At 50.8% G+C, this 14,320-nt stretch overlaps 1 protein-coding gene across 1 annotated transcript in view; it reads right to left on the reverse strand.

The window, feature by feature from the left end:
• P2rx5 (purinergic receptor P2X 5) overlaps window positions 1-7,327 on the reverse strand; it is an 11,399-nt gene extending 4,072 nt beyond the window's left edge. The window contains exons 1-10 of the mRNA XM_055597288.1: window positions 6,993-7,327; window positions 3,533-3,683; window positions 2,965-3,036; window positions 2,190-2,265; window positions 2,005-2,104; window positions 1,793-1,873; window positions 1,411-1,549; window positions 903-1,036; window positions 642-735; window positions 457-522 (exon numbers count right to left, since the gene is read on the reverse strand). Coding sequence (XP_055453263.1) covers window positions 457-522; window positions 642-735; window positions 903-1,036; window positions 1,411-1,549; window positions 1,793-1,873; window positions 2,005-2,104; window positions 2,190-2,265; window positions 2,965-3,036; window positions 3,533-3,683; window positions 6,993-7,129 — 1,050 coding nt within the window. The 5' untranslated portion in view covers window positions 7,130-7,327. The remainder of the gene's footprint in view (window positions 1-456; window positions 523-641; window positions 736-902; window positions 1,037-1,410; window positions 1,550-1,792; window positions 1,874-2,004; window positions 2,105-2,189; window positions 2,266-2,964; window positions 3,037-3,532; window positions 3,684-6,992) is intronic.
• Window positions 7,328-14,320: the final 6,993 nt, after the last annotated feature.

Below are 14,320 nucleotides of genomic sequence, written 5' to 3' on the forward strand. Positions count from 1 at the left end.
CCTGCTGACACTTAGAGAATAGAGATCTGGGATTCTTGAGGGCGACCTGCTGACACTTAGAGAATAGAGATCTGGGATTCTTAGACACACCCCAAAGCAAAAACATTCCTAGGCCCCAAATACCAACAGTGGTCAAATTGGCATAGCCTAATTGGTTTCCCATTATCAGAACTAGAGATAGAGATTTTTAGATACAGGATCCCAAAGATCCCAGCTCACACCAGGACTGGAAAATGATCCACCTGTGAGACACACACACACACACACACACACACACACCCAAGCTCAAAGTCAGATCGGACAGTCGAGGCCCTCTGGGGCAGCTGGCAGGGTGTGAAATCACCCTTGTCCCTGTGACTTCACAGGCCTCCTGTGTTCTGGGCACAGCACGCTCCTGCCAGGCGGTTAATTACCTCCCTCTCCTTAGGAAGACAGCAAGGCAGGGGAAGTACTCACAGCACCCATGAGTGCCAGCCCGGAACCTATGTTGATGACTGTGGGGATGATGTTGAATTTCCCTGCCTGCAAGACAGAAACAGCCAGGTGAGTAAGGCGGGGTGGGCAGCTGGGCCTCCAGGAGCTCCCCAACCTACCTGACCCAGCAACTGCCAGGCATTGCAATGGGAAGAAGATCCACTGACCTTGCCATTAACTATCACATCAAAGCGGATGCCATAGGCTTTCATTAGGTCTCGGAACTCTACCCCATTAGGGTCACGGTAATACCTGGCAAACCTGGGGAGACAGACGGTGTCCAGACCTGCTCACTGAGGCAAGCACAAAGACAAGGCTTTCCCAGCATGCTTAGAGCCATCCCCTGAACCATGCAAACACTGGTGGACTGGACCCAGACTGGTACAGAACACAGTCAAGGTCACCAGGAGCGCAGACATGGTAGTTACCTGAAGTTGTACCCAGAGGAGACAGATTTTGTTTGTTTGTTGTCCAGACGGTTGAAATAATAGTGTGGATTACAGTTAGAGGCAGCTTTATCAAGGTCACAGTCCCATTCGATATGGATTCCTATTACACCACCCTTGACACAAGAGACAGGCTGAACGTTAGAGTTATCTGTAGATGGACAGAAGTCACAGGGGGGTCCTTTCTGAAAGCCAGACAAGTGGGCCAGAGGTCTGGCATGACCACACTTTACACACAAATTAGCATGTGTCCATGGAGTTCCTTTCAACTGTTTCTGATGATGCCCTGGGTTCAGAAAACTGCCTAGCAGGTGCCAAATCAGCCCCCCCCCCCCCCCCCCAACACCAACTGAGTGCCTGACACAGCCAATCCTGACAATAGAGAGCTGAGGACAGGGACAACCAGGATCGCCCTGCCCCTCCCCCACCCTCACCTTCTCACTGCAGAGTCCAGGTCCCCAGGAGGGCTTCCTGAGCACACGCTACCCACCTTCAGAGCTATGTCTTGGAAATCAGCCCCTGCCCAGCGGACAATGGACCCCAGCCGGAAGATGGGACAGTAGAGGTTGTTGGGGCTGAAGCGACAGGTCTTCAGGAAATTTCTGTTGTCTGTTTCTAGCACGTTGGCTCTGAGAGGAAGCCGTGACAAGAGGTGAGAGACTTGGTTGCTGGCCCAGACAATGGGTCCTCTGCCAGATGTGACCTTTCCCCAGCTTGTATCTTATTCCCTTCAAGAACAGAGACCACCTCCAAGCAGAGGAAAGGACGCCTCTGCTCGTTTGTCATTTCACACCACGCAGAGCTTGAGCACAGACGGCCACAGGGAGGGCCCTCAACCCCACTCCTTGTCCAGTAGCCAAGCCCCAACATACTTGGAGAAGTTGAACTTGGGGAAGCGAATGTAGTTCTTTATGAAGATGGTGAAGCCTTCAGCGTCCTTTAGGAGGGGCTCCCTGAAAGCCAGGCCAGACAGTCTGAACAGGAGACCTGCCCCTCCCCCATGACTCCCTCAGACCTGCGGAGTAGGGAGGCCCACGAGACTGTGCAGGCAACTCCTTTGGGACCACAAGCCACAGGCACTCACGTTGGCATGGACATTGTCTCTACTGGGCACCAGGCGAAGATCTCACAAGTGCCCCGGGTAGCATTGTTCTCCAGCCGCAGACACCGGCCAGTTTTCAGCCCTGCAAAGAGGAACAGGGGCAGTGTCCTGGACCTTCCTGTTCACCTACCTTTGCTGCTCCAGACCCAGCCACTCAAGGCCCTCACCGTGTCCAGCTACAACAGACTCCCCGGCTTGGCAGTCAGTGTCCTCAGAGCACTCACCGTCAGGGATGCCTTCACGCTGCAAGGAGAGAAAGGTGTCTGCATGGGTGCCCCCAGCCCAAGACCAGGGTCCCTCAGAGAGAGAAGAGGGCTTCTTCCCTGGCCTGAAGCCATGGGCCCTTTCAAAACCTGTTTCTCAGAAGATGACAATCAGCCACTCTTGATGAGATCTGATAGACTAAGATCAGACAGAAGGAGAGGAGGACCTCCCCTATCAGTGGACTTGGGGAGGGGCATGCCTGAAGAAGGGGGAGGGAAGGTGGGATCGGGAAGGGAGGAGGGAGGGGCTCTTGGGAAAATACAAAGTGAATAAAGTGTAATTAATAAAGAATAAATAAAAATAAAAAATAAAAACCTGTTTCTCAGGCTGGAAAAGTGACTAGGTAGTTGCAAACATCTGCCCCAAAAGCTTGACATCCGGAGTTTAGTCGCCGAAAGCCATAAGCGCATGCACTCGTATGAGCCCACACACACACACACATGCACACACGCACAGGCATATGAACATACATGCACACACATGCACAGGCACACACACACACACACAAATGTAAAACTTAAAAAATATATATGAAAACCCATTTCTCCCCCAAGGTACTCGGGTAGCATGCAGTGGTTACACAGCGCTTTGGCAACCTTGAAGCAAACCCTCTTTCAGGAGGACTGTCACCACAACTGGGGCTGCCCCACCCTCCCCAGCACACACGCCAAGTCAAACCTCAGCACAGATGCCCTGCCGCTGGCTAGGAGTCACGATCAGGTTGGTGACCACGAAGAAAACGTTCTCCCCCTGAGGAGGCAGACAGAGTTTGAGGAATCTCCTCCTGGCCCCTCAGGAAGACTCCGCCTGGTAGAAAGTGGACCTCTGCACGGGGCTGGGAACAGCGGGAGCCATAAAACTGGTGGTCACAGTCCATCGGTCTGATGAGCCCAACACTTTCCTTTCATGGGCAGTTCACAGCTTTGCCTACCCGAGCACTTCCATCCCAGCCCTCAGCCCTGGCTCCACAGCTGTGAACAAGCCGGGGAGTTATCCCCAAAGGCACCGCAATGTAAGGGAGGGGTTCTCTGTGCCAGGTCACTCTAGGCCCCACATGGTCTCAACTGACACCTAGACCAGGCCTGGTGCTGAAAAGGAGACAGGGACACCAAGGGGGATAGGGCCTAGCCAGGGTTGCTGTCGGTATCTTGAGCCAGGGAGATGAAGAGTTCACTGGGGTACTTCCCATGTGCCCCCCAAGCCACCCCCCTCAGCAGAGGGGCCCAGAGACAGGCAGTAGTCTGACCTGAGACGGGATGACAAAGTCGGCTACGTCCCACAGCCGTTCCCCAAGCATCGTGGTGTTGGTATAGGCCACCCCTTTGACCTTGGTGACCACAGCACTCTGCAGGGAAGTGTCAATGTCCTGATAACTCTTCTTTATCAGAAACACCCATCTGTAGAAATAGAGCAACAGGCGAGCACCAGTCACGGAGCTCAGGCTGGAGGGAGGACCATATTAAGTCCTAGGCCAGTAGGAACACGCACCTAGGAGTCCACCTGTCCCACAAGCATGCGCCATGCTTGCAAGATGCTAAAGCAGGAAGATGGATGGCTGAAGGCCATCCTGGGCTACAGGGCGAGAGGCTAGGTTTTACTGAAAATCTAAGGCTTAGTGGTTAGGAGCACCTATAGATCTTGCAGAGGATTCATCTCTATTCCAGGCTCCCACAGAGTAGTTCACAAGTATCTGTAACTCTAGTCCCAGTTCTGACCTCCTCAGAGCACACACATGGTACACAAACACACATGCAGGCAAAACATTCACACACATAAAATAATAAAATTAGTCAAGCTAAAAAAGAAAGAAATTGCTGGGTGCGGTGGCACACACCTTTGATCCCAGCACTGGGGAGGCAGAGGCAGGTGGGTCTCTGTGAGTTTGAGGCCTGCCTGGTCTACAGAGTGAGTTCCAGGACAGCCAGGGCTACATAACAAGATCCTGTCTCAAAATACAAATAAATAAATAATAAAAAAGAAAAAGAAAAAAAGAAATCTGAGGGTAGAGGTGTTGCCTAGCAGGTATAAGGCCTTGGGTTTTGTGCAGTAAACAAGAAAATAAATAAAAATGAATGAAATCTTGTATTCTTTTATACTGAAAACCCGAGCAGGGCCAGCAAGATGGATCGGTGGATAAGAGCACCAGCCTCTAAGGCTGCTATTATGAGTCTAATCCATCCGCATGACGGAAGGTGAGAACAGACTGCCACATGTGTGCCATGCTTACCCATACTCATATATAATGCACGAAAAATCTAAAGGGCTGACGAGAGTGCCCAGTGGGTAGCAGCACTTACTGCTCTTTGAGAGGACCTGAGTTCAGTTCCCAGCATCCGAAGCAGCTTGCTGGAGCCACTGTAACTAACTCAGGTCCAGGGGTCTGTCACCTTCTGGCCTCCAGGAGCACCTAAACACGGTGCACAAAAACTTACACAGACTCACACGCATAAATAAAAATAATGAAAAAAAAGTGCCAGACAGTGATAGCACAGGCCTTAATTCCAGCACTGGGGAGGCAGAGGCAGGCGGATCTCTGTGAGTTCCAGGCCAGCCTGGTCAACAGAGCAAGTTCCAGGAAAGTCAGGGCTACACAGAGAAACCATGTCTTGTAAAACAAAAACAAAACAAAATGAAAACATAACCAACAAAAACAAACAAACAAACAAAGTTTGGTCTCCTTAAATTGAAAATGTTTGCCTAGGACACTATCATGACAGTGTAGCTCAGGCTGGCCTCAAACTAACAGCAATCCTCCTACCTCAGCCTTGAGAGTGCTAGAATTATAGGTGTGTGCTGGCCATCACACCTTTCTAAAAGGAAACAAATGCTTAAAATGTGTGTGTGTGTGTGTGTGTGTGTGTGTGTGTGTGTGTGTGTCTGTGTGTGTGTGTGTGTGTGTGTGTGTGTGTGTGTGTGTCGGGTCCCCTGGAGGATCAGCGGCTGCAAGCCAGTCAGCTGGGAACTGAACTCTGAAAGAACAGCAAGCACTCCTAACCACCCAGACATCCTTCCAGCCCCTAAAAAGATAGACTTTAAAACAAGACGGCCCATGTCAAACACCAGGCTCCATGCACACAACTCACCAGCTTATCCTAGTCAGCTATCAGCCAGCTTCCCCACTCTTGGGGAGGCTGGGGAAACAAGGAAGAAGCCAGTGCCGTGTAAAGCAGTGAGTGGCAGGTACGCTGGGGCTCCAGGGAGCCTGAAGGTGTCAACCAACAGGTGGCCATTTCCTCACTTTGGGGGCAGAGTTGAGAGCCTGGACCATAAACCATCACATTTTCAAGGAACTCTGAGGAAGTTGTAATTCTTTTTATTTATTTTTTATTTGTTTGTTTTTGGTTTTTTGTTGTTGTTTGTGTTTTGAGACAGGGTTTCTCTGTGTAGCCTTGGCTGTCCTGGACTTGCTCTGTAGACCAGGCTGGCCTCGAACTCACAGAGATCCACCTGTCTCTGCCTCCTGATTGCTGGGATTAAAGGCATGCTTGAAAAGTTGTGATTCTTGAGCAAACCTTCCATTTTTAGCAGAGAAAAGCTAGGCCTGGTCCAATTAAAAACAGAAAGCAAATATTCAACATTCATTTATTCCTTTCATACCTATCCTATTCCCCAGTAAAATAGCATCAGGCCCTCTCATCATGGTATCCCCAGACTGCAGACGGGGACACTGAGCAAATGGCCGATCAAATCGGCTTATGGAAATCCAGGGAGTGAGGGAGAGACAGTCACTGGAGACCACACCTGGACTGACGCTAACGAGTAGGAGAAGGAAAAACCGTGGCGGATGAGGAGGAACCGCAGCGGCTGAGGAACAGCAGTTCAAAGGCCCCGAGGTGGGACCCTGCCGAGTGCCTTAAAGCTAAAATTCAGGAAAGGATAAGAATGCAGCCATTATCCACATCTGCAATGCCAGCACTCTGGAGGCACAGGCAGGTGGATCTCTGAGTTGGAGGCCAGCCTGCTCTACACAGTGAATTCGAGGACAGCCAGGGCTACACAGAGAAACCACGTCTGGGGGTGGGGTTGGTGGAAGCAGCCATCAGAAGGCAGCAAGGCTAGGTCAGGACTGCCCTCCCAGGAGCAATAATTGTGCTCCATTTAAGGAGGGAAAGAAAGTGAGTTGCCGCTGCCCACAGCGGCCGTCTCTTCCACCTGTGCCCTCTCCTCCTAGGAGCAAGGCCTAGCTGTTAAACCTCAAACAAGCCGCCCGTGGGCTGTGGGCGCACGGCCTCCTGCTAGGTGAGCTGGTAACAAGAGGGCAGTAGAGCAGCTGGACACTGGCGAGGCTGCCCGTGTTTCCCCGTGAGCTAACCCTGAGTTCCAGAACATGCCAATCTGATGAGTTGGCCCAGCCAAGTGCAAGCCAGTAGTGCTCAATGCTTATAAATAACCTGCTGGGTGCCTGGGCCAGCTGTCAGGCCAGAGCCAGGGAGGCCTTTGGGACAGCTGGAGCCCAGTGCCCAGGCATCCTTGCCTGCTGGTCATGGCTGTAAAACTGGGAGCTCCGGTCCTGGGAGAAGGGCTGCCTACAGACAGCTTCAAACCAAGGAATCCAGTCACCCCACGTTTCACAAGGCACAGAGTGTCCCTTTTTCAGTTTCCCAACCCTACATCCAAGGTTCCTTGAGGGCCGACTCCCTGAGGCCCTTGTGTCTACACCTCCCCCCCCTCCCCCGGCTTCAAAAGACCAGGGGCCAAGAACTCACATGAGCAAGTACAGCAGGATGGTGAGCTGCAGCACCCGGTAGAGCAGCCCCACCTTCTTGCTCTTGGCGACAACGAACTTTGCAGTCTTGTAGTCGAACAGCGACAGGACGAACCCCTTCCAGGCTGCCTGGCCCATGCCGCCAGCTCACTCCGGCCCCCACCGCCTCCAGACACCTCCCAAAGCCACTCCGCGTGCGCTGCCGCAGTCCTGGGACTCCACAGAGCTCGAGCCAGAGAGCTGGTGCGCAGACCCGGACGCGAGCTCCGGCCGCCGGGACTGCGGGACTGCGGGACTGCGGGACTGCGCGCGGGAGCGCAGCCGGGACGCGGCCGCCTCCGCTGACACAGTGACACCACACCGCCTGGCTGTGCCTCCAGCCACTGGCCGGCAAGGACGCGCCCTGAACGCGGAGGCGAGCAAGGAGGGAAGGTGCTTTCCAAGGCGTCTTCCCCGCCCCTACCTCCGCCCACAGGACTCGCTCGAAGGAAACCCGGTGGGGAAACAGAGGCAGGGTTCAGGTGGGACCCACATAGAGACAGCTACTAGTCAGGACTGGTTTCCAACTGCCCTGGCCTCGCTTCTCGGGCTATTAGACAGGCTTGTAGGTCTGTGGCCGCCTGTGTCTGCTGAAATCAAGGGGACGGACGTTTCCACCACTTCTACGGCTGGCAGCGGCGTTTAAACCCTGCAAGTCCCTGGAGTCAGGCATCAGCGGTCCCAGTCAGGTATAGAGACAAATCACCAAGGCTTGGGACCCTAAAACATGCCTAGAAACAGAATAGTCCCCAAAGAAAGATGAACCCAAAGCCATCCTCTTAGGCAGAACCCCAAGGTGGGGGAGGAGGAACCTGGGACAGGTTGCCTGGTGAAGGGCTGAGGATGGGAGGCTTCTGGGGTGGGGTCTCCATGCAGTGAGAGGCTGTGTGGTGAGAAACTACAGGGCTGGTGTGCGTGGTGAGGGGCTGTGCACGTGCTGAGGGTTTTGGGCGTGGTGATGGTCTGTGTGCCAGGGGCTGAGGGGAAGAGCTGTGCACACTGATTTTCTGCACCTGTGTCTGAGCGCGCCACCCCTGCTCCTGGCCCTGGCCTGCCCCAGCCCTATGGGAAGCTCACTCTAAACTAAAGAATCTAGAAGTTCGAAGGGACCCTGAAGTCCACCAGGTGTGATCTCCCAAAACAAAAGTCCCAGGGAAAAGGTCCCCGATTTTGCAACCGGATGGAATGACTATTAAAAAAAAAAAAAGGAAGCCGGGTGTGATGGATGGTGGGTGCACACCTGTGATCCCAGCATTTGGGAGGCAGAGGCAGGATCTCTGTGAGTTCGAGGCCAGCCTGGTCTACAAAGTGAGTCCAGAACAGCCAAGGCTACACAGAGAAACCCTGTCTCAAAAAAAAAAAAAAAAAAAAAAAAAATTCAAATTCCTGGGCTTTGCCTTTGGATTTCCCATTTATTTTAAGAAGGGGTGTAGAACTATGCATTTTGTTCTTAAAGTGTCATTTGGAAACCATGCATTGTTATAACTTTTCAAGCTCAACCTGACCAGGTAAAAGGCTTTTTTTCATACATCCAAAGTAATTCCCACCCCCACTCCAATCATTTCTGTCCCATGATCCCAGCTTAGTCCCACAGAGTACTTTTTTGTTTTTGTTTTTGGCTTGTTTTTGGTTTTTTTGAGACAGGTTGCCCTGGCTGGCCTGGCATGCTCAGAGATCCGAGTGCTGACTAAAGGCCCCTCTGCCAGGCTAAGCACCCTTAATACCTAGGATGATCCCACTGATTTGTTTATTTGTCTCTCAACAAGACCAGCATCTCTAAGAGGATGGGAGCCTTGCTCTGGATAACCCTGTCCCCACAGCAAACATGCCTGCCACATGTTGGTTCTATATCTTTATCAACTGCCTAAACAGGCCTGCTTTCTTTTAAGCATATTGGACCTGCCGCTCTGTCATGGCCCTGGAAGCAAAAGCCATCCTATCTTCTGCCAGCCTACACTTCAGTCCTCTCCTGACATGGCCAGTCAAAAGCTGAGGAGGAGGCAGTCACAATGGCGGCATCTCACGCCCCTGAAGAGGCCTACCACTAAAATTCTGCTCCATCACAAGGTGGTGAAGAGGGAAGGTAGGCGTTCTGGGCTGGAGGGCTGGAGAACTGGCGGGAATCCCTGAGACATCTAACCCTGAGAAATACTTGTCTAGAAAGGATCCCATATCCCACAGTGCAGCGGCCTGAGATGTCAAGATGGTGTCATAGAAACAGGGGCTTCATGTCCGAAAAGCTTGTCCTGAACTTGTAAGATGAAAGCTTCATCTGAGGCAGTGACTGCCTAAAAATCACCCTCAGAGAGAAAGAATAGGTGCTTTTCTTCCTGCTGCTGAGGAGGCAGCAAAGTATACAGCCTTCTGAGCACGTCAGTGTCAAGTGATGCCCTGCACTTGGGTTAAAAAGACTAAAGACCAACCAAACCTTTCTGAGGAGATGACTTTCCTCCTTCTTGTGTTAGCTGTGGTCTTTGGGACAGCGTATGGCTTCTCTCTGCAACCCCAGTGCTGAGGGTGGGCAGAAAGAGACAAATCTTGGGCAGCTGAGATAGCTCAAGGTTTATTGAGAGAGACTGTCTCCAAGAATAAGTAGAGAGCAATCAAGGAAGATGCCGAGGTCCACCTCTGACCTCCATATGCCTGCACACACACACACATACACACACACACACACACACACACAAGTGCACCTGCATATACACGCGTGTATGTATATGTACACATGCACACACACATGCACACACACACAAGAGAGAGATACCCTGGTGTGTAATAAGGCCTCAAGACACAGAGCAGAGCCCACTAAATTGGGTTCAGTAATAGAAGTATTTGAGGACAGCATCCCACTACGTAGTCCAAGCCAGCCCCAAACTTGTGATCCTCCTGCCTCGGCTTCCCCAGCGCCAGGATTTCAGGCACGCAGCCGCACATGCTTGCACCTGCAGCTTCGATTCTTTCTCAAACCTTTGCTGTCAATGTCCTGACGGGAAGGCATTCTAAAGAGACGCTTGTGCCCTCCTTAGACTGTCCAGACGACTGACACCGGTTCCCAAGGCATCGTCCCGGGGTCTCACTCCAGGAGAAAGGAGGCCTAGTGCTGCTAGAGGTGTCTTCCAGGAAGAGATCTCACAGTCTGACAACTTCTCAGGCTGCTGACAGAGTCAGCTAAGACTGGTGGAGGGCAGGGCCACGCGTACCTCCACCTTCTTCAAACCTCATACAGAGCAATGGAGGAAGGCTGGGAGTTCCTGGATCTCTCTGCTCGATCTTCAGTGAACACGCCGTCCTCTGCTTTCCACCGTAACTTTTCTACTAGGCTTGTGGAAGGCGGGTGGCTAAGGCTAGCTCCAACAGGACCAAGTCTCTGACCCTGATAACTCCAGTAATCCACTATATGCCACTGGAGAGACCAGAATGTCATGTACCTGCCCTCTGACCTGTCACAATGGCCACTGCGACTTTAAAGGAAGAACCCTTGCTCTGGCAGGCCCGCCTGCATATGCATGGCTGAAAGCAGGCTACAGCTTCTGACAAACTATCCAGAAGCTTGATTGATGTGGAAGGGCATTTAGAGAGGAAATGGTTGCCTCTTTCTTATACCCATCGACTCACTGTGTCTTCACAAAAGGACAGCAAGATGGCTCAGTGGGTAAAGATGCTGTGAGCCTCAGCATCTGCTTTAATACCCTGCTGGGTAGAGTCTTTCAGGGTCTTTCAAAGGCCCTGTGTGGTAGGCTCCTGTCCTGTTCCCTGTTTTTTCCCTCTTCCAATGTCCATCCTGTTTGCCTTTCTGAATGAGGATTGCTCATCTTACCCAGGGTCCTCCTTGATTAGCTTCTTTAGGTGCACAAATTTTAGTAATCTCCTATATTATTTTTATCTGCATTTAGATTATCCTATATTATATATCTAATATCCACTTATAAGTGAGTATACACCATGTGCCTTTCCACTTCTGGGATACCTCACTCAGGATGATTTTTTTCTAGTTCCTTCCATTTGCATGCAAATTTCATGATTTCTTTGTTTTTAATTGCTGAGTAGTATTATATAGGGAATATATATAGTAGTATATATAGGGAATCTTATGAAAGAAAGGGGAGATAGAAAGACCTGGAAGGGACAGGAGCTCCACAAGGAGAACCAAAAAAAAAAATCTGGGCACAGGGATCTTTTCTGAGACTGATACTCCAACCAAGGACCATGCATGGAGATAACCTAGAAGCCCTGCTCAAATGTAGCCCATGGCAGCTCAGTCTCCAAGTGGGTTCCCTAGTAAGGGGAACAGGGACTGTCTCTGACATGAACTCAATGGCTAGCTCTTTGATCACCTCCCCCTGATGGGGGTGCAGCCTTACCAGGCCACAGAGGAAGACAATACAGCCAGTCCTGATGAGACCTGATAGGCTAGGGTAAGATGGAAGGGGAGGAGGACCTCCCTTATCAGTGGACTGGAGAAGGGGCTTGGGAGGAGATGAGGGAGGGAGGGTGGGATTGGGAGGGGATGAGGGAGGGGGCTACAGCTGGGATACACAGTGAATAAATTATAATTACTTTAAAAATAAATTAATTTAAAAAGAAGTTTTCCCTAAAAAAAATAAAAATAAAAAAATAAGATGCTGGCCGAATCCCCAGGCCCCAAATGGTGGAAGGAGAGAACCGGTTCTTGCTCGTCATCTTCTGACCTCCATAGATGTGCCACAGTACAAGTATGTACAAGCACATACAACCAATAATAACACTTAATTTAAAAAGAATAAAATACCAGGGTGTGTTTAAGAAGTCAAGGTAGGTATGCTTTCCTGAAGCTGATGTTTCAAGTTATGTGGATCTTATTTCTTCCTGTGGTTAATAATGTGTGTGGAGGGATATATCTAAATTGTACCCCAGTGTATTTGGACTCCATCTCTCTATCCTGAGGCCAATCCACCATGCCCACAAGTACAGATTCGGCACCCTCTGTGTCCAAGGGGAGAGGAGTGTTCTAGTCATCATACTGATATTATTAAAAGTCTGAGAACATTTCCAAAATTATTGGCTGCTATTCTTTCTCCCTCTTCCTCCTCCCCCCATCCTCCCCCTCCTCCTCCTTCTTTTCTCTTTGGTGGCAGTTGTGGTAATGCTGGGACTCAGACTGTGTCACACTCACAAAGTGTGAGAGCCCCAACTGCAGCTCTCACCTGCTTGGGGGAACAATTTCCTTTATTTTACCTAGCCCCCTGTCAAGAGTCTTAGAGTCCCATGGCGATGTGTAACACGATCCTTGTCCCTACTGTCATAGTGAGAATTTCAGAGCATTCAATACCTGCAGAGTCCTGGTAAATACCTTCCTTTCCTAGTTGAATCCTCACAACCTCCCTACATGGTCGGAGCCATCCCTACCCTGCTTCCCCTCAGAGGTTAGATGTGCCCATGATCATACTGTTTGTAGCCCTCTGTGCCAGAACTAGAGCCAGGTGCACTGCCCAAGGGCCCGGTGAGCCCACCAGGGAGGTCCTCGCGAAACCCACCGCACACTTGCTGAAGCAAGATCTGGACCACTCACTGGGGCTCTCGCCCACATTCTTTGGGGGGGGGCTCTTTAACGTAGAGCATCCATGTCTGTCCTGTCACTGTGGAGGGGAACCATACTGGGGCCAGCAGACACTGTCTTCCTCCTGGGTTGTATAGAGGTCCTCAGTGAGAAAGGGCTCTCCCTGTGCTTTGTGGGGGGAGGGGAGTCAGGATATCGTCTGCAGCAATTTCCACTGCTCCTTCGGACAGGAGTACTGCCAAGTGCCTCTAGGTGTCACTCCTGGAGTGAGGTCAGGGGCCCAGGTGAGGCTAATCTCCCACCTCCCTCCTTGCCTTCTTACCGTTTCCCTCCCTCCCGTGGAGTGCCTATTGTGCCTCCTTACAATGGGCAGAGTCTCTGGAAGTGAGGGACTGGCTTGGCATCCAGGGCATCCCTGTTTCACAGACCCACATCTGGTTGCATGAGCTCAGACATCCACTGTGCAGTGATGGAGAGTTAGAACACAGATCCTACAGGCCTGTTACTTTTCTACCATCTCCTTTCTCCTAAGACTTGGAACCTTTTAAGTCTATTTTCCATGTGGTTTGGACCAGCTTCTGGTACCATCTTGCTCAGCTGTGAGTCCTGGAACCACCTCCAGTAGAAACCATAGTAACGGGGCTGGTGAGACAGTTCAGCAGTGCCACTTGCTCTTCCAAGGGTTCAGTTCTCAGTTCCCACATGGCAGCTCACAACTGTCTATAACTCCCACCCCGGGGGATCTGACACCTTCACATACACACACATGTGGGAAAAACACCAACGTACATAAAATAAAAATAATTAAAAAAAAAAAAAAGAAAAAAAATGACACCATACAGAGCTCCCTCACCCCAAAGAAATGAACTGGGTGCTAGGAGCTGATTCAGCACATCCTCCTTACCATTCTCTCTCCCTACTACAAATTCTACTGCCATAGAGCAGAAAGTGTTGTTGGCCCACCCTGGCCAGCAAGGCCAAGTATGCGTGGACCGAGATGCAGATCTGAGTGAGGAAACCGGGGGCTGGAGGCACTCAGGACACTTCTAAGTTTTATTACTAAAGCAAGCAATATGTGAGCTGACGTTTACAGTTAACTTAAGCGGATACAGCTGAGGTCACGTCTTATGAATATTGTTCTGTCATGTGAAAGAGCCAGGCCTTTGCCTTTTCCAAAGAGAAAATGTGGACATGCCAGGACCTCCTTCTCAACCCTTGTTTTCAAGTATGTTCACCTACCATAGTCTATGCAATTCTTGCCAGACGGCTACCGTGCAGAAAGAGCATTCTGCCACATCCATAGTCCACAGAAGCTCATAGCTTCTTACACAGGGTCCCACAAATAGGTTGCCATGGGAGGCAAGAGAAGCTTTTCCATCAGGAAAAACTCCTGAGGAATGGAGAGATCTTACAGAGGACCTGGGTTTGATTCCTAGCACACCAAATGGTGGCTCACAACCATCCATAACTCCAGTTCTAAAATATACCCTCTTGTGACTTTCTGCAAGCACCAGGCACACAGCACACATACATACATATAGGCAAAACACTCATGCATGTGAAACAAATCTTTTTTAAAAGTACTAAAACCAAAAACAAAACAAAAAGGAAAGCTCCCTTTTCTCCAGGAGTCCAGCAGGAAAACACCAGCTGCAGGTGGGTGGCTTCAGGGGAGTAGCCAGTGACATCACTGCTTCCATTAGTAGCTTGGAAGTGTCCCTTGATCATCCCCACAAATTCCAAGATGCATGGTC

The sequence above is a fragment of the Psammomys obesus genome, unplaced genomic scaffold (assembly GCF_907164565.1).
Source record: "Psammomys obesus unplaced genomic scaffold, mPsaObe1.curated_primary_1811, whole genome shotgun sequence".
Lineage (NCBI taxonomy): Eukaryota > Metazoa > Chordata > Mammalia > Rodentia > Muridae > Psammomys > Psammomys obesus.